Source organism: Pelophylax lessonae, assembly GCF_965119305.1.
Source record: "Pelophylax lessonae genome assembly, chromosome: 1".
In the NCBI taxonomy this organism is placed as follows: domain Eukaryota; kingdom Metazoa; phylum Chordata; class Amphibia; order Anura; family Ranidae; genus Pelophylax; species Pelophylax lessonae.
Window position 1 is genome coordinate 274,173,176 of NC_138768.1, and position 18,147 is coordinate 274,191,322.

General features: G+C 46.7%; 1 protein-coding gene across 6 annotated transcripts in view; it reads right to left on the reverse strand.

Moving 5' to 3' along the window:
* Positions 1 to 1,951: 1,951 nt before the first annotated feature.
* DEPDC5 (DEP domain containing 5, GATOR1 subcomplex subunit) overlaps positions 1,952 to 18,147 on the reverse strand; it is a 228,801-nt gene continuing 212,605 nt past the window's right edge. For all 6 annotated transcript variants that reach the window (XM_082263291.1, XM_082263293.1, XM_082263290.1 and 3 more), the window contains 3 exons: positions 17,054 to 17,114; positions 16,881 to 16,963; positions 1,952 to 2,482 (listed from right to left, as the gene is read on the reverse strand). In XM_082263291.1, coding sequence (XP_082119417.1) covers positions 2,187 to 2,482; positions 16,881 to 16,963; positions 17,054 to 17,114 — 440 coding nt within the window. In that variant the 3' untranslated portion in view covers positions 1,952 to 2,186. The remainder of the gene's footprint in view (positions 2,483 to 16,880; positions 16,964 to 17,053; positions 17,115 to 18,147) is intronic.

Sequence of the window (18,147 nt, forward strand, 5' to 3'; positions counted from 1 at the left end):
TATTTCGGGAAAGTGCTGTACCGGAGTGATGCCTGCAGATAGAGGCATCACCCTGGTGGTACCGGTGTCCATAGCCGACGGTCGGCTGTCTTGTAATGACAACCGATGCGGGAGAAGCCGCTCGGCTGTCATTACAAAGAGCGGGAGGGGATGTCCCACCCCTCGCCTCCTTCCGCTGCTCGCCGGGTCTCCCGTCCCACCGGGAGACCCGGGCATCCTGCCTGCACGGCCGCCGAAGACCCGATCAAAGCTGCATTCGGCTCTGATCGGGTCTAAATGTAAAAAACCCGGAAATTATGTCAAACATCATTTTCCGGTACTCGGCGCCACATTAAAAAAACTGACAGCATTCAAAACAGCCAAACTTGGCGTTTTGAATGCTTTTCAGTGCCGAGGAGGGATTTGGGGTCTTTTAGACCCCCAGATCCCTCCACAAGGAGTACCTAGGAAAAAAAAAACAAAAAAACTTTTTTTTTTACATGTCCGAAAATACCTTTCACTTTAGGTCCCTTTCAGAGGAAGCGGACTCCATCCTCCTGTTCAGCAGGGAATCTGTCTGCTGATCCCTGCTGAGCAGACGATGACAGGTGCGTAATGTGGACAGACACGGACACAACATGCTCTTCTCTATGGAGCAGTTGGAAGGCAACAGATTGCCTGTCCATTTTCATCCAACTGTGATCCGTTCCAATCGGCGGATGGGGAACAGATCTCCATCTGTCTTGTTTTTGGCGGCCTGGATCGGATCCCGGCGGCTGTCAGCGGACATGTGCTCCATTGACAGCTATGGTTCGATCTGGTCCGCCTGAAAAATTGACAAGCAGGCCCAAATCGGTCCATCGGTGTGAAAGGGGCCTTAAAGAAGATTATAAACATTTTGTTTTGAGTGGTCTATATACTCCAAATACATAGTCCTATAGTCCGATGTATGCATTTTTACAAATACCTTTTATTTCGTTATTACTCGTGATCTATGTTGACTGGATGGAGAGGGAGGCTTGGGCTACATTAACAATCAGTCCGATGGCCTACCTGTGGGGCCTGTATACACAGGTTTTTGTTTGCTTCAGAAGTGCATTTATTTCCATATAAGTCAAAGGGAATACAAAAGCAGCTTGATGAAGGTTGATGCAGCTTAGAACACAGTCAACTGCAGGTCAAATTTTCCCAAAGGCAAATGTACCTTTTTCAAGCTACATCTTCCTCTGATCTTCGACAAGAAACACATCTTTTAGCAGCATTAATCAAATATGACATCTTAGGCAACACCACGCGACTCCCTTATACTAGCTTTTATGAGCCCTAATTCTAATAATTGCAGTGATGTACAGTTGTTATCAGGTCTGCTTGTATTTCTATGTAGTACTAAACTAAAAGCTATTAACCATTTTGGAAATGGTGCAAGGTAATCAACAAACCACTCTAATCAGTTTTGTGGTTTCTTTTTCCAAAGTTGAGGAGCAAACTAAAAGCTTTAGACCTGGTTCACACCTATGCGTTTCTGGTTCTTTTTGCAGAAAAATGCACTACAGTCCATTTAACACGGTTTCCTGAGGGGCACGTTCACATCTGTGCTTTTTTCAGCCGCTGCGATTAAAGATGGTGCAGAAAAGCATGTAGTGCATTTCTGGACCTTTTTTTAATCAACCCAAAAACAAATTGGCCAAGAAAAAAGCATAAAGTCAAAAACGCATGTGCAAAAAAGCACTGCAGAAACAGATAAAAAACATTGATGTGAACCAGGCCTTAAAGGTGAGCTTAGTGCACCAGTAACGTGCAAGCCTACATTGCTGTTACATATTTCCCCCAGCAGAACAAACACAGATACCCAGCTCCAACTATAAACGAAGGTACAAAATACATATAGTGTATACTCTTTAATGTTAGGCACACAAACTATAAACAAAACCATTTGTGATAGCTGTACTTTTGATTCATTGCACGTTGCACCACCTTATTAAAAAAGCCAACATCAATGAAGCTTATTGCTAATGAAGGTCTTCCTTCCCCATAGGGGAATGACCATATTTATCCTGCTAAGATCAGTTCAGACCAGGTCCAGGAGCAAGAAGAAGCAGCTGATGCAGGCATTTGGTCCTCATAGAGGTTTAAGGAGGAAACAGAATCAAAAGCAGACTCGCACATCACCTTAAGCCAGTCATCAGCGAACTCTACAGCAGAAAAGTTTAAGGTTCACTTGTGTTCATCTTCTCCAGGCAGCTGGCCCAAAAGTTAGCAAGTCTGTTATCACGATTAGCACAAAAGTCTGTAAAATCCTTGAGTAGACGATCAGCAAATCGCTCATCCCCTGTGCCACTGGACCGCCACGTTTTGGTCAGCATAGTATTATAGGCCCAATGATAACCTATCCTTTCTTCACCAAAAAGACTTTGAGTTGATGAACTGGTGGAATTTCTTCTCCGTCTCTGCTGACCTGAGGCATATTTTCGCTTTGAATATGGCAGCTGTAAAAATACAGTACCTGTGAAGTAAACATAAAAATTTGTATTTTATAAGAATTAATGTATTATGAAAAGCAAAAATTAAGGAAATAATGGAGTTTCAGGTGGGAAAGCTAAAGAGATTATAAAGGTAAAAAAAAAAAAAAATACACCTAACAAACACGTCTATACTTACCTGCTCTGTGCAGTGGAGAGTGCAGAACAAGAGTTAATTGACGGACACAGCACTCCATATTCAGAACCATAGAAATATCAAAATTCCATAGAGGGGTGGGTGCTGTGTCTGTCAAACACAAAAAGCCAACCAGGTATCAGGAGCTCAACGAATAAAAAAACAACTGGAGCCCAACCTGAACAATACACCCCCAAAGAGGGAACATACCCTCCAAACAGCAGCCTTCAAAACCTTGCAGCCAAAAGAAGCATCTGCAGATGCCAAAACACCCACTTTGTAGAATTAAGTGAAAGTGTGCACCGACAACCAGGTGGCCACCTTTCAAACCTGCGCCACTGAAGCTTGATGGCAGAAGGCCCAAGAAGCACTAAGCACTCGAGTAGAGTGCGCCATCACAGGGAAAGGAGGAACCCAACCTTTGATAGAGTAGGCCTGAATCATCTGGAAATGGTCACAGAAGAAGCGGACAGTCCTTTTCTTGGCCTGTCCATGATCACAAAAAGTGAGTCTGACCTCCGAAAAGACTCCATAGCTGCCAGAATCACCTGAACCCCATCCAGGGCATGCAACGCAAATTTCTTGGCATGAGTGGGCCTGGGATACAAAGACGACAACACAATGTCTTCATTCAAATGGAAGTCAGAGACAACCTTAGGTAGGAACGACGGGCGTGGACAAAGAACCACCTTATCCTTGTGTACCAAAAGGAACGGCCACCTCCACAACCGCCTCAGCTGCATCCTCCATCTTCAAAGTATCCCGCACAGATGTAACAAGTGCGTCCACCAGCACCTTCTCATGTGCCGCTGCAGTAATGGAGGAATCACCCTCACTATCTGACAGATCAGGTAGCGTGGCTACAATCCCCGCAGGGTGGGCCACGTCCGTGGCGACAGAGCCAGATTCAGGATCTGACAAGACAGATGAGGCAGAAAAGGGTGGGGGGCACTTTGTGCTATCCCTCCGCCCAAAGTCAGCACTGCCTGTCCAAGCACCAGAAAAAAACAGTGATCCCTGTGCCGCGTCCAGGTAAAAAGAAACCCAGGAGTCAACACCAGGGGGTAGAGGAGGGGCTCCCACAACAATATTAACCGCCCTGAAGGCTCCACAATCATGGCTGCTGCTCCTGTGGACGCCAGACCAACCAAACATTGCCGCCAGACCACAACAACATGGCCGCTGGGAGAGAAACAAACACAGGCCCCAAAAGCATGGCGCCTCCTATGGGAAAATGGCCGCCACAGGCGGCACCCACGAGGCTCTCAGGGACCTCCAAACCATCCCTGGAGCCTAGGCCACAAACTCTGCGGCAGGAGGGTGACCCGGGCCACAAGACCCCCACCCGGGTGGCGCCAACCCCATCAGAGAAGTCCGCCCCACTGGCACCAGGCCCGCCAGCCCCCCGCCCCTCACACCGGTACTGTGCTGTACCAACCACTAGCCCCCACCACCTGCCCACTGCTCTAACCCGGGAGGGGGGGGGTGGTTGTACGGCAAAGGTGGCCCACAGGGAACCACACAAATAGAGGGTGCCTGCAGGTCCGACCATCCCGGGGGGGGGGGGGGTAAGGCCCCACCGCCCCAACTGCATTCAGGAGGAGGGGGGGGGGCATATATTTACTGATCCAGCAGAAACCAGACGGGCATCATTCCAGACAGAACCCCTCACCACGGAAAAGGGGGGCTATCAGCCAGAAGGAACGCTTTTCTCTGAATCCATTTCTCTGAGTTAATTGAAGCCTAAAAAGTGGCAAAAGGTCGAAAAGTTCAAGGGGGCCGAATACTTTCGCAATGCACTGTATGTACAGACGACCAAGCGGCCGTCTTGCAAACCTGCATCACTGACGCCTGATGGCGGAAAGCCCAAGAGGCACTCAATGCCTGTGTAGAGTGAGCCGTGACAGGGAAAGGAGCAACCTGCCCTTAAGAGAATACGCCTTCACCACCGTCTGTCTGATCCATCGAGAGATGGCCACCACAGACGCAGCCTGACCCTTACGAGGTCCATAAGTATTCACAGAGTCTGACTTACGAAAGGACTCAGTAGTCTCCAGATACAACCGTATCTCCCGAACCACATCCAAGCAATGCAAGGCAATTTCCTTAGGATGTGAAGGTTTCGGACAGAGTGACTGAAGCACTATGTCTTTGTTCCGATGGAACCACCTTAGGAAGTAACGACGGATTAGGCCGTAACACTACCTTATCCCTTCAGAAACCCTGCGCGCAGAGGTGATAGCCACCAAAAAGGCAACTTTCTGCGATAAGGCGAGCAAGGAAATGTGTGTTAAGTTTTTGGAAGGAGATTTCTGAAGAATCGATAGAACCAAATTAAGGTCCCAAGGAGGTAACGGAGACTTCCTGGGGGGAGCCAAATGGCGAACCCCCTGAAGAAATATACCAATCAAAGAGTGCGTAGCCAAAGGGCGTTTTTAAGTACACAGTCAAGGCCGAGATCTGACACTTAAAGAGTGCCCAACGCCAAACGTTGGTCAACCCCTTTCTGTAGAAAGGTCAGGATCCTGCTGATAGCAAAGGACCTAGGATGCAGCTTCAGTGATTCGCACTAAGCAATGGATGCTTTCCACGTACGATGATAAATCTTCTGAGAAGTGGACTTCCTAGCCTTGAGTAAGGTAGGGATCATAGAATCGGACAGACCCCGTCCTTTAACACCTTGCTCTAAACAGCCAAGCAGTTAAAGCCAGCGACTGTAAAGCAGGATGGAAGATCGGACCCTGAGATAGAAGATCTTCCCGCAGACGAAGTGTCCATGGACCTGCGACCTTCAGCCGAATCACAACGGCGTACCAGGATCTCCGGGGGCCAATTGGGAGCCACCAGAATTACTGGACCAGGTAGCTAAAACTGAAGATGCAACGGTGAGGCCAGAGGTAATAACCCAGGGATCCTGCCCCCCTGGGCGTGTCAAAGCCTTTGGCTCTACCTGTTCACTACTAGTGGGAGGGGCTTATTACCCATCCGTCTATGATTTAAAGCAGCAGCTACGTCCGTTGGTGGACGAAAGAGAAAAAAAAAATATCAGAACCAAAGATCCCAACAGGGAGCTAGGTCCTTACTCCTGAATAGGTAGAAAAAAAATGGGATTTCTGACTTACCACCGTAAAATCCATTTCTCTGAGTTAATTGACGGACACAACTCTCTATTATTCAGAACCAGAGCATAATATTGCCCCCTACAGGAGTAGGACACAAGGATGAAAAAAGACTTGGCTACGCCTATGGGCAGTCCTAGGTGGAATTCTCCCCCTCTCTGCTATAGGCCTTCAGTTTTGTAACAGGCAGTGTCTAAAGTATTACAACTCCATAGAGGGATGGGGGCTGTGTCTGTCAATGAACTCAGAGAAATGGATTTTACGGTAAGTCAAATATCCCATTTTCTCTTTCTTTTATTGATGGACACAGCTCCCAATTATTCAGAACCACAGGGATGTCCCAAAGCAGTGGGAAACATGAGGGGTGGGACAAAAAAAAAAGGCTAAAACACAATAGCCTTAATAACCAGGTAAACAGGAGCTCAGCAAATAACTGGAGCCCAACCTGAACAATACACCCCCAAAGATGGAACTGACCCTCTAAACAGCAGCCTGCAAAACTTTGTGGCCAAAGGAAGCATCCACAGATGCCAACACATCCACTTTGTACAATTTTGTGAAAGTGTGCACCGACGATCAGGTAAAAAGGGGGAGGCTCCACTAAGTGTAGTATTAAAGGAATTCCATTTATTCCACAAGATTAAAAACACTTACAGGAGTGTAGCATCAAATGGGCTCATTCTAAATAAGTGATTTGGGGTCCCTGTGGACTTTCTCGCCCCCCACTGAGGATGAAAGGCTGGCTGTTCTGTGCTGTGCCTGCACGCTGACCAGCATGAGACGCGGAGACGGAAGTGATGTCACCGGTGCGGGGTGTGAGTCCAGGACACTGGAAACACTGATCCATGGAAATAGGCTACGCGCTCTGAGCTGACGGCTCCTTCTAAAGGCCATCAACTCAGAGTGTGCAGCCTGTTTCCACTGATTAGCGTGTACTAAAAAACAGCGCTTGCAAGAAATATAGTAATTCACAAAATAAATATGGGTCACCAATATGATGGTGTTCCTGAAGTGCAATGGTGCTAAATACAAAATTAATAGGTGCAATAAATATCCACAAATACAAAGTGCAATAGTGCTGACTGCAATGATAATTAGTGCAAAAATGCAAGGTGCAAAAAATGCTAGATATAATGATATTTAGTGTAATAAGTAATCCCAAATACAAAAAAATTACTGATATAGTAGTCCAATATAGCTCATCAAATATAGTCCATTAATAAGTGCAAACATGCTCAAAGTGCTGCTGACATAAAGTGCAATGAGTGCTCCAAACGGTGCAAGAGGTGTCCCGAATCCCTTAGGGAAGCCACTCACCAGAACAGATGGATCTTCAAAGGTCAAATGAGCCTTGTGATAAATCCAAATGAACGGGACTCCTCAAGAGAAAAAAACAGTAGATACCCTTCTCCTGTGCCACTCAAAAGAAAGGATGGACCAACATCGTGAAGCCCGAATGTATGTTTATTATTTGATAAGTAATATACTCACAAAATGTATAATAGCGGTCCGCATTTAAAGCAGAAAAGTAATCTTGCAATACTTCCGGGAACGCCGCCGGCGTGCGTTCACCGGATCCAGGAAGTTACGTCGTTGGTTGCCGTGACCGGAAAGTACGTTGACGTGTTTTGCCCACCTACAAGAGCGTTTTCAAAGACATCACTTCCGAGTCCGGCAAACTAATATATACTGTTCCCGGGAATGACCCGTCTGCTGAAACGCCAATCACAACAGACGTCTGATCGGCTTGGATGATACCTCACTTCCTGTATACAAACTAATTTGGCATGGCAAAAAAATCATCATATCAACAAATAGATTTTAATCTGATTGCATTGTTATTTAGTTAATTATTTCTTGCCATTTGTTGATATGATGATTTTTTGCCATGCCAAATTAGTTTGTATACAGGAAGTGAGGTACACCTCTTGCACTGTTTGGAGCACTCATTGCACTTTTTTGTATTTGGGATTACTTATTACACTAAATATCATTATATCTAGCATTTTTTGCACGAATTATCATTGCAGTCAGCACTATTGCACTTTGTATTTGTGGATATTTATTGCACCAATTAATTTTGTATTTAGCACCATTGCACTTCAGGATCACCATCATATTGGACTCATATTTATTTTGTGAATTACTATATTTCCTGCAAGCGCTGTGTTTCCAGTGTCCTGGACTCCCGCCCCACACCGGTGACGTCACTTCCGCCTCCGCGTCTCATGCTGGTCAGCGTGGAGGCACAGCACAGGACAGCTAGCCTTTCATCCTCAGTGGCGTTTGGGGTGAGAAAGTCCACAGGACCCTATTGGACACCTGGATCACTTACTTAAGATAAGCCCATTTGATGCTACACTCCTGTAAGTGTTTTTAATGTAATTCTTTTAATACTACACTTAGTGGAGCCTCCCCCCTTCCTTCTTTTTACTTGATCGTCGGTGCACACTTTCACAAAATTCTACAAAGTGAATGTGTTGGCATCTGCAGATGCTTACTTCTTTTTACATGTGTTACAGAGCCTTGGGCACACTCGGAGGATGGCTGCATAACTTCATGTGTATTTGTATCTGCATGGACAGCAGATTCCTTTTATGTCCCTTGCATGCAGTCCAGGTGATCTAAAGACATTTGAATTTGTGGAGCGACAGACTCCTATCGTGACTTACCGATGATCAAGTGGCCACCTTGCAAACCTGCGCCACTGGCGCCTGATGATGGAAGGCCCAAGCAGCACTAAGCGCCCCAGTAGAGTGCGCTGTTACAGGGAAAGGAGGAACCTGACCCCTGATAGAATAGACCTGCATCACCGTCTGTCTGATCCATCTGGAAATGGTCGCAGAAGAAGCGGACAGCTCTTTTCTTGGCCTGTCCGTGAACACAAACAGTGAGCCTGACCTCCGAAAGGACTCTGTGGCTGCCAAATAAACCCGAATCGCCCGAACCACATCTAAGGCATGCAAAGCAAATTCCTTAATATGTTTGGGCCTGGGACACAGGGAAGGCAACACAATGTCTTAATTCAAATGGAAATCAGAGACTACCTGAGGAAAGAACAATGGACATGGGCGAAGAACCACCTTATCTTTGTGGACCACCAAATAGGGGGTACAACAAGATAACGCTGCCAGCTCCGACACCCTGCGAGCAGAGGTGACAACCACCAAATAGGCAACCTTCTGGAACAGAGTAAGCAGGGGAATCTCCAGAATATTCCCGAAGGAAGGCTTCTGGAGAACTGAAAGCACCAAGTTCAGATCCCACGGCAGTAGAGGAGGCCGCAACAGTGTAGTCAGATGTTGAACCCCTTGAATAAAAGTACACACCAGGGAGTGCGTTGCCAGGGGTCATTGAAAGAAGACCGCCAAGGCCAACACTTGGCCCTTGATGGTACTCAAGACCAATTTATGCTCTAAACCTCATTGAAGGAAGGTCAAAATCCAAGCCACTGAAAAAAAGAACGAGGGTGAACTCCAATCAACTCACACCACGAAATGTACGCTTTCCATGTACGATGGTAGATCTTCCTAGAGGTAGACTCCCTAGCTTTCAGCAGTGTTGGAATCACCGACCCAAGCAAACCGCTATCCTTCAGCACCTGACTTTCATCAGCCAAGCCATCAAAGCCAGTGACTGTAATGCAGGATGGAAGTTCGGCCCTTGGGACAGTAGATCCCCTCCAAGGGACGTTGTCAAATCGTTGCACCAGGTTGGTGTACGAAGACGGGCGAGCCAATCTGGAGCCATTAGAATGACTGTAATTCCTTCAGCCTTGATTCAGCACAGAAGCCGCAGCAGAAGTTTGAGAGGAGGAAAGGCATGGATCTGACAACACTGGCCCCACGGGGCCACAGAGTGTCTGTGGCATCTGCCAGAGGATCCCGTGACCTTGCCACAAACTTCGGTACCTTTTTGTTGAGGCAGAACACCAACAGATCCACCTCAGGGGAGCCCGACCAGAAACCTATCTGATGAAACACGTTTGGGTTAAGGGACCACTCCTCTTGGTCCAATGCCTACTGACTGAGATAGTCTGCCTGTCAGTTTTCCACTTCTGCCCACCAGAGGATGCCGGCTACTTCCAGGGCTGCCAACACACTCTTTGTTCCACCCTGGGGATTGACATAGGCCACCACCGTAGCATTGTTTGACTGTATCTGTACCGGGATCCCCTGAAGTTGATCCATCCAGTGATCCAGGCACAACCTGATCGCCCAAATTTCCAAGACACTGATCGGTAGTCTGGATTCCTCCAGCATCCAACAACCCTGAGCGGAGCTCAGTCTCAGGACACCTACCCAACTGGATAGACTGGCATCCGTGGTGACCACTGTCCAATACAAGGGGAGAAAGGATTTGCCCTGGAAGAGCTGGAGAGCGAAGCCACCAGACCAGGGACCCCCTGGTTTCCTTGCTCAGCCGAATCTGATTGTCCGGAGACCTTGGGCATTTGTTTTTTTACCAGGATCTCCATTTGAAGGGACCTCACATGGAACTGTGCAAACAGAACGGCCTCAAACGTAGATAACATCAGGCCCAGCCCTGCATGCAAGGCCAGGGGAAAGACCACCTGCTGGACAGCAAGTTGTCTGTTGTTGTTGGACTGGTTGGTGAGTTGAGCTGGGAATTTTCTCTGGTTTTGTCTTTCACGCGTTTGTCCTTCCATGTGCTTCTTGCTATGAAGGCCAGTTATAGATGGGGCAGGGGCCATTTCTTTGTTACTAGTGTAAATATTGGTGAGGGGACACACTGGACACCTTTGCTGCTATTGTGCTATGTGCTGGGTGTCCAGGGGGTCCCTGCACCTTTAAGGAGGATTGGGCTACCTCCAGGCCCACCTGCCCTCTATTAGAATGCATGTGCTTTCACTGTGGAGACTCTCATGAATTTAGAAAGGTTAGGACTGCAAGTGATACAAGATGCCGTGAAGGGGTCTTGCAGCTTACCCATGACTTTGCAAATGTGTGCTAACTAAACCCCTGTTTTTAATGCATACTGTTGGACAGGTTAATTTGGTTGGTAAGCACCATGAAACTCCTGGAGTTTATCTAGTGGAAGAAACACTGGCTTGAGCTGAATCCAGAGTCTGACCCAAATAATCCAATTTTCTGTATGGAATCAGAGCAGTCTTCTGGTAGTTTAAAAGCCAACCAAACTTTTTCGTGGTCTGTATAGTGAGCTCAACGTCAAGAGGATTCCGCTAGCAAGAGGAGGTCGTCCAGGTAGCCAAGTACAGCAATCCCCCGCTGAGGTAGCAACGTCAGAACTGGGGCAAACACCTTTGTGAAGACCCAAGGAGCAGAGGCAAGACCAAAGGGTAATACCGCAAACTAATAATGCTCATCTCCCACAGCAAAATAGAGAAAGTGCTGGTGTTGGGCACATATTGAAATGTTCAAGTAAGCATCCTTGATGTCGATAGAAGCAGGAAAGTATCCCTGATGAAGGGATGCCACCACCGTGCGAATTGACTCCATTCTGAACTTCTGTACCTGCACAATGCAGTTCAGGGCCTTGAGGTCCAGATTTGGACGTACCTTGCCCTCCTTCTTTGGGACTGTGAACAGGTTTGAATAACAACCCCGAAACCGTTCCTGTACCAGAACCATCACCCCCTGAAGCAACAGGTCTTGCACCGCCCCAAAGAGAGCTTGCAATCGACTTGAGGACAGATGCACATTGGAAGGGAAGAACCTTTCTGGAGGACAAGAACCATGTCTTGTAACTGGACAGTATCACATTGTGGACCCATTTGTTGTTTACCAAGGAGTTCCACAGGCCTGGAAACCAGTGAAGACATCCCCCCACCCCAGGCACGGGTAAGGAGGCACCTTCATGCAGAAGGAGCCTTGTCTGCGGGTCTAGAGAATCCCGCTCTCAGCTTGTCAGACCAGGGCCGCTTGGAACCTTCTGAGGAGGACTTAAAAGGTTTTGAACCCTTGTCAGTGGACCCTGAGGGACGAAACAACTTCTTATGACCTGAGAAAGATGGGTCACGTCTGTGACCAGGTTCTTTCCCCTTTCCATACTGTGGAAGAAAGGTACTCTTCCCCCCTGTGAGACTCCTAATGATGTCATCTAGGGTAGCTCCAAACAAGTGATTGCCTTGAAAAGGTAAATCAGTCAGAGCTTTTTTAGAAGTCTGGTCCGTAGACCAACACTTAAGCCACATCACACGCATAAGCACCACTGCCGAAACAGAAATCAGGGGAGTCGCGTCCAAAGAGGCATCATAGACAACCTGCAGCCCCTGGACCAACACTTTCGCCGTACGAGATGGCTTGTGGCTGCCAAAGGGGACCGGCACCTCCGCCGCAACTGCATCCTCCATTTTTAAAGTTTCCCGCACAGTACATGTAATCAGTGCGATAACCAGCGCCTTCTCGTGCGCAGATCCAGCTGTAGAGGAATCATACTCACTAGCTGATAAATCAGGGAGCGTGGCTGCAAACCCCGCAGGGTGGGCCACGTCCACAGCGGCCGAGTCAGATTTAGGATCAGATGAGACAGATGAGGCAGGGGAAGCTTTTTTGCTAGCCTGCCCCCCAAAGACCAACTCCACTCGGAAAACAAATGACTCCAGGACCGCCGTCAGTGCATCAATAGAGGGCTCAGGCCCCTGAGGGACCTGAAGCCTTTGAAAGGGGGTCAGGTGGGGAAACATGCTCCTGAGACTCCAGAGTAAAAAGGGGGACCCATCAAAAAAAATGTCTAGAACCACTATGGGACACCCCCACCGCGCTGTTTGCATCACCCGGTCACCAGCCAATAGAGCACCCCACAACCTGCAGCAGAGAGAGGGAGGGAGGGACCCCACCAGAGTAGCACCAGTCTGCACCAGTGATAGCTCTGCTCCACGTGCGGCATCCAAGGGGAAGGAAAAATCCAGGAGTCAACACCAGGGGAAAAAGAGGAGCTCCCGCAGCTAAAATCCCCGCCCAGAGGCTCCCCTGTCATGGCCGAAATTCTATCAGCACGCCGGACCAACCAAACATAGCCACCGGCCATTAGAAACACAAAGGCCCCAAAGAAATGGCGACGACTACGGCAAAATGGCCCCACATTCGGCTCCACAAGGCTCCCAGGGGCCCAGGAGGGATCCCTGGAGCCCTGACACCATCAGGCATTGAGAGGGGGGCTGGGCACCCCCCCCGTGCAGTACCAAGATGAGCCCCACAGGGACCACCAAACCAAGGGGGTGGTCTGAGGGGAACCCGTAGGTCTGACCATTCCAGGGAGGGGCCGTGTCCATCCCAAACCCATCCAGGGGGAGAGGGGTGACAGCTACTCACCATACCAGGAACCAAGCAGGCACCACTCCAGACAGAACCTCCTCACCATCGAAATGGGGGACTGTTGGACAGGAGGAACGCTGCGACTCAGGCCAAGACCTGGTCGTATGCGACATCGTGAGGAGTTTAACTCGCAGGCCAGGCCCCGTCCAGTGGGGCTATGTCACGGCCAACCTAGCGCGGAGCAGTGATCTGTGCGCACTCGCTGGCCAGACTGGGGTGACCACTGGATCTAGATATCCAGCTCGGCACCCAGTCCGGCAGTTGACTGTGGATCTCGCAGGAAAAAAATCAGGAGAAAAAAAAGCCATTTAAAAAGGGAAAAAAATTGCCAGGACCAGAGAGCCTGACAGGAAACCAGATCCTTACGCCTGACTAGGTAGAAAAAAACTGAAGGCCTATAGCAGAGAGGGGGGGGGGGGGAGTATACCACCTAGGACTGCCCATAGGCTTGCCCAAGTCTTTTTTCTGCCTAGTTTCTTACTCCTGTAGGGGGCAATATAACGCTGTGGTTCTGAATAATGGAGAGCTGTGTCCGTCAATGAACAAAAGAGAAAAAATGAAGGCCTATAGCAGAGAGGGGGATGTACACCAGCTAGGAATGCCGAAAAAAAATAGCAAAGTTGTTTTTTCTGCCTAGTGTTCTACTCCTGTGGGGGGCAATATAACCTATGGTTCTAAATATGGACTGCTGTGTCCCTCAATAAACAAAACAGAAACACTTTTTTTCACTTTGCATAGAGCAAGGGAGGGTTATAACCACTGTCAGATTATTTTTTTTTGCACCATCTATGTCCCATTGCAGAGATTTCCCTTCACTTCCTGTCCCATAGCCAAACAAGAATTGAGGAAATCCCTGCAAATTAACCACTTTACCACTAAGCCTATTTTTGACACTTTTTGTTTACAAGTTTAAATCAGTATTTTTTGCTAGAAAACTACTTAAAACCCCCAAACATATATATTTTTTTAGCGAAGACTCTGGAGAATAAAATGTCGGTCATTGCAAAATTTTTTGTCACGCGGTATTTGCTCAGCGGTCTTTAAAACGCCATTTTTTTGGAAAAAATTTGAAAAATCACATTTCACTGCATTTAAAAAATACTAAACAGTAAAGTTAGCCCATTTTTTTTGTATATTGTGAAAGATGATGTCACGCCGAGTAAATAGATACCCAACATGCTACGGTTCAGAATTGCGCCCCCCCGTGGGATGGCAACAAACTACGGTCAATAGAGATCTCAATCTACGAAGCTTAAAATTTATTTAACGGTTACCAGTTTAGAGTTAGAGTGTAGCTCTTTTTTTTTAATTATTGCCCACGCTCTGGCGATCGCAGCGATACCTCACATGTGTGGTTTGAACAGCGATTTCATTCGCGGCTCGACTTGCGTATACATTTTTTTTTGTGCGCGAGCTAACGGTGACGGGGCGGCTAAATTTATTTTTTTTTTTCCTATTTATTTTTTCTTTTTTTTTTAACTTTATTACAGGTTTTTTAAAAAAAAAATCTGATCACTTTTATTGCTGTCACAAGCAATGTAAACATCCCTTGTGACACCAATATGTAGTGACAGGTACACTTTATGGAGGGATCGAGGGTCTAAAAGACCCTAGACCCCTCCACTACACTTCCCTGTATGCAAAGCGCCGAAAACGGCATTTTTGCATACAGCCGTTTTTCAAATGTGCCGCCTTTTGCAGCACAGTAACCCGGAAGTGATGTCATGGACGCCGCCTCCGGGTTTCGTCATCGGAGACCCGATCGATGCTGTTTTCGGCATTCATCGGGACTCCATCCAGCCGGCGGACGTGCCGGCTGGGTGCTTGGGGCTCCCGGTGGACCGGGAGCCCCGAGCAAAGCCACGGAAGGCGGCGGGAGGGGGGGACGTCCCCTCCCGCCCCCCCGGGTAACGATCGAGCGGCTCCCGAGCCGCATCGGTCATTACCGACGGAAAGCCGACCGTCGGCTTCAAACCACGGTACCGGGATGATGCCTCTAGCTAGAGGCATCATCCCGGTATAACCCCTTAAAGTCAGCCGACGTAGGTCTACGTGGCTAGACGTTAAGTGGTTAAGGGAATTCTTTGGGGACCCCCAGGTCACCAGAACTAGTGCCCCAATTGGAAGATTTCCCCTCTATTACTTTTCTGGGGACAACCCAAAATTTGGGGTTTGCTTTTACTTTCACTTTCAATAATGATGGTAAACAGGACAAATAAAGAGGGTGGATCTCCCTAACCTGGGCACAGACCTCAATAAAAATGGAGAAGTGTGGTAATCCCTCTCCCCTCTATACAAACCTAAAAAAGGTTTTGCCTTTATTTATACTTTATTGCATGGAATGCATTAAGGGAAAAAATGTTTAGGCTTTAGAACCACTTTAATCTCAAGAAAATGGCAAATACACAACCTTTTATAAAATAAAATGTGTCAATATACCCTTGACCACACCCTGAATCTCTGCCCTGTTTATTTGTTGATTTATGTAAACTTATATTGTCATTTATTGTAGTTGGGCAGTACAAGATAAGCACTCCTCTGATTGATCATTATTGGAGTGATCCCAGAAATATGTATTTACAATACATGTTTTTATGCTATACACTTTTCATGATGTTCTGAATACAATTTTGGATATTTTTATAAAAGGTTGTGTAATCGTCATTTTCTTAAGATTAACTTTTGTACCTGAAAGTCTGGTATTTCCATAATTTTTGCTTTTCAAATTTCCTTTTGGATGTGGTGCCATAAGTGTCATACCATACCTCCCTTTTGTATCTTCGAATCCGGGTATTAGTTATTAGGCAAAAGAAAAGCAAGGAAAAGTTTGCAAATAGAACCAATTAAAAGACGAGGAATATATTTTAGTCTTTGCAGTACTGTATCAGTTATTTACCCGTCACCCCTCTCATAACTCCTTTTTTGGACAAAATACTTCACCCCTACTATGATTTAGTTGGGGACAAAATTGTTAACTCTCCTCTCATTACTTTGCTATCAACAATGCCTGGATCCTATAAACAAAATAAAGTCTTTTACACTTTCTGACTTTTGCTTATACTGTAATCGCCAGCACATGGCGAAAACCACAACCCCCTTATTTGTGGAATGGACCTGTGAGATAGATTGTATTTGCCAACTTTGATCTCCTGGGAAATAGATAAAACTGATGATTACACTGACCTGGTTGGTTTTGAGCCTCTTCCGACATTCCCCTAAAATGTGCCTCCTGCCTCTAATCTCCCTGCCATACTACTTGCTATCTTTTCTTGGATACCCAGTTTTATTTCTCCTCATAGTGCTTGGGTCATACCCACCTTCTTTTTTTCCCCCTCTTCCCCCCCTTTTTATTCCCCTTCCCTCTGTTCTTCTACCCATGTTTACTAGTTACTACAATTTTTGTTTAGACATCCACACACTTGTCTGGCTTATTATAAGCATGTTGTTATTATGTATACACTTGAGTAAGGTTTCCTTGCTTTCCTTGTTGAAAGCCGTATTCGGGCGAAGATCTTTTGATGTTTCCTATGTTATTGGTACTGGCATATTACTGAGATTTCACTCTATGCAAATGTTGGACGATTGTCTACCTCCTACCCTGCTTACTAGGTTGGTTATACTTAGCATGTATAGCCTTCTACCTCCCACCCTGCTTACAAGGTTGGTTATACTTAGCATGTATAGCCTACTGTTACTGATACTACGTATTGTAGTAATTATGGATCTAAGCCTGAACCTTATGATCCTTCTGTCATCCCCCTTTTTTTTGTTCATGTGTATTTGTTCTAACAACAAAAATTAAATAAACAAAGATTAAACATAAATTTACCCGTCACATGTATGTATTGAGGTTTATTTTCTGATGGGAAGTTGAAAGCAGATGCAGAATATTTGTCCTGAATGAAACCAAACCTATGTGAAAGGAGAATGAAAAAAGGAAGTTCAGGAAAAATAAGTTACAAATAGCAAATATAAAAATAGGTTTTTCATTAGGTATATTACCGATATGCAATCACTTCCTGCAACAAGTGCATTCTGTCCCAATAGGTCTCTGGCTCAAAACCTGAAACGATAACCCAATCAGTTACTGTCTGTAACAACTGTTATAAAAGAAAAAGGGATTTTTGTAAGATCTTACCGTAAAATCCTTTTCTCTTAAGCTCATTGACAGACGTAGTCCTCTTGATTAATATCAAATTGGGTTATACTGCCCTCTACAGGAGTAGGACACTAGGCAGAAAGACAACGTTCTGGCCACACCTTAGGGGCAGTCCCAGAGGGTATATCCTCTTCCTGTCTGCTACAGGAAATCAGTTATGTCACAAAGCAGTGTCAGAGAATTTAACCCAACCCAACTCAATAATAGATGGGCGGGTACTACGTCTGTCAATGAGCTTAAGAGAAAAGGATTTTACGGTAAGATCTTACAAAAATCCCTTTTTCTCTGTCGCTCATTGACAGACGTAGTCCTCTTGATATCAAATTGGGACGTCCCAAAGCAGTGCCACAAATGAGGGGTGGGAACAGAAATCAAAATCCAGAAGGCCCAACCGGAGCCAACCAGAAGTATCAAGGGACTCATCGAGCAAACAGATGAGACCTACCCAACAAACCCTCGAGGAAGACCAACAGTCTCCTCAAACAGCGGCCTGCAGGAACCTTGCGGCCAAAAGAGGCATCTGACGATGCCATCACATCAACCTTATAAAATTTTGTAAAGGTATGAACCGACGACCAAGTAGTCGCCTTAAAAACCTGAACCACTGACGCCTGATGGCGGAAGGCCCAGGAAGCACTAAGCGCCCAAGTAGAGTGCGCCTTAACAGGGAACGGGGGATCCCGACCCTTAAATAGAATAAGCCTATACCACCGTCTGTCTGATCCATCTAGAGATGGTCGCGGCAGAAACAGGCAACCCCTTCTTAGGGCCATCCGTGATCACAAACAGTGACTCCGTATTACGAAATGAATCCGTAGTATTCAAGTATACCCTGATCGCCCGAACTACATCCAAGGAATGCAACGCGAATTCTCGAGGATGACTGGGCTTAGGACACAGGGAAGGCAATACCATGTCCTCATTCAAATGAAACTTT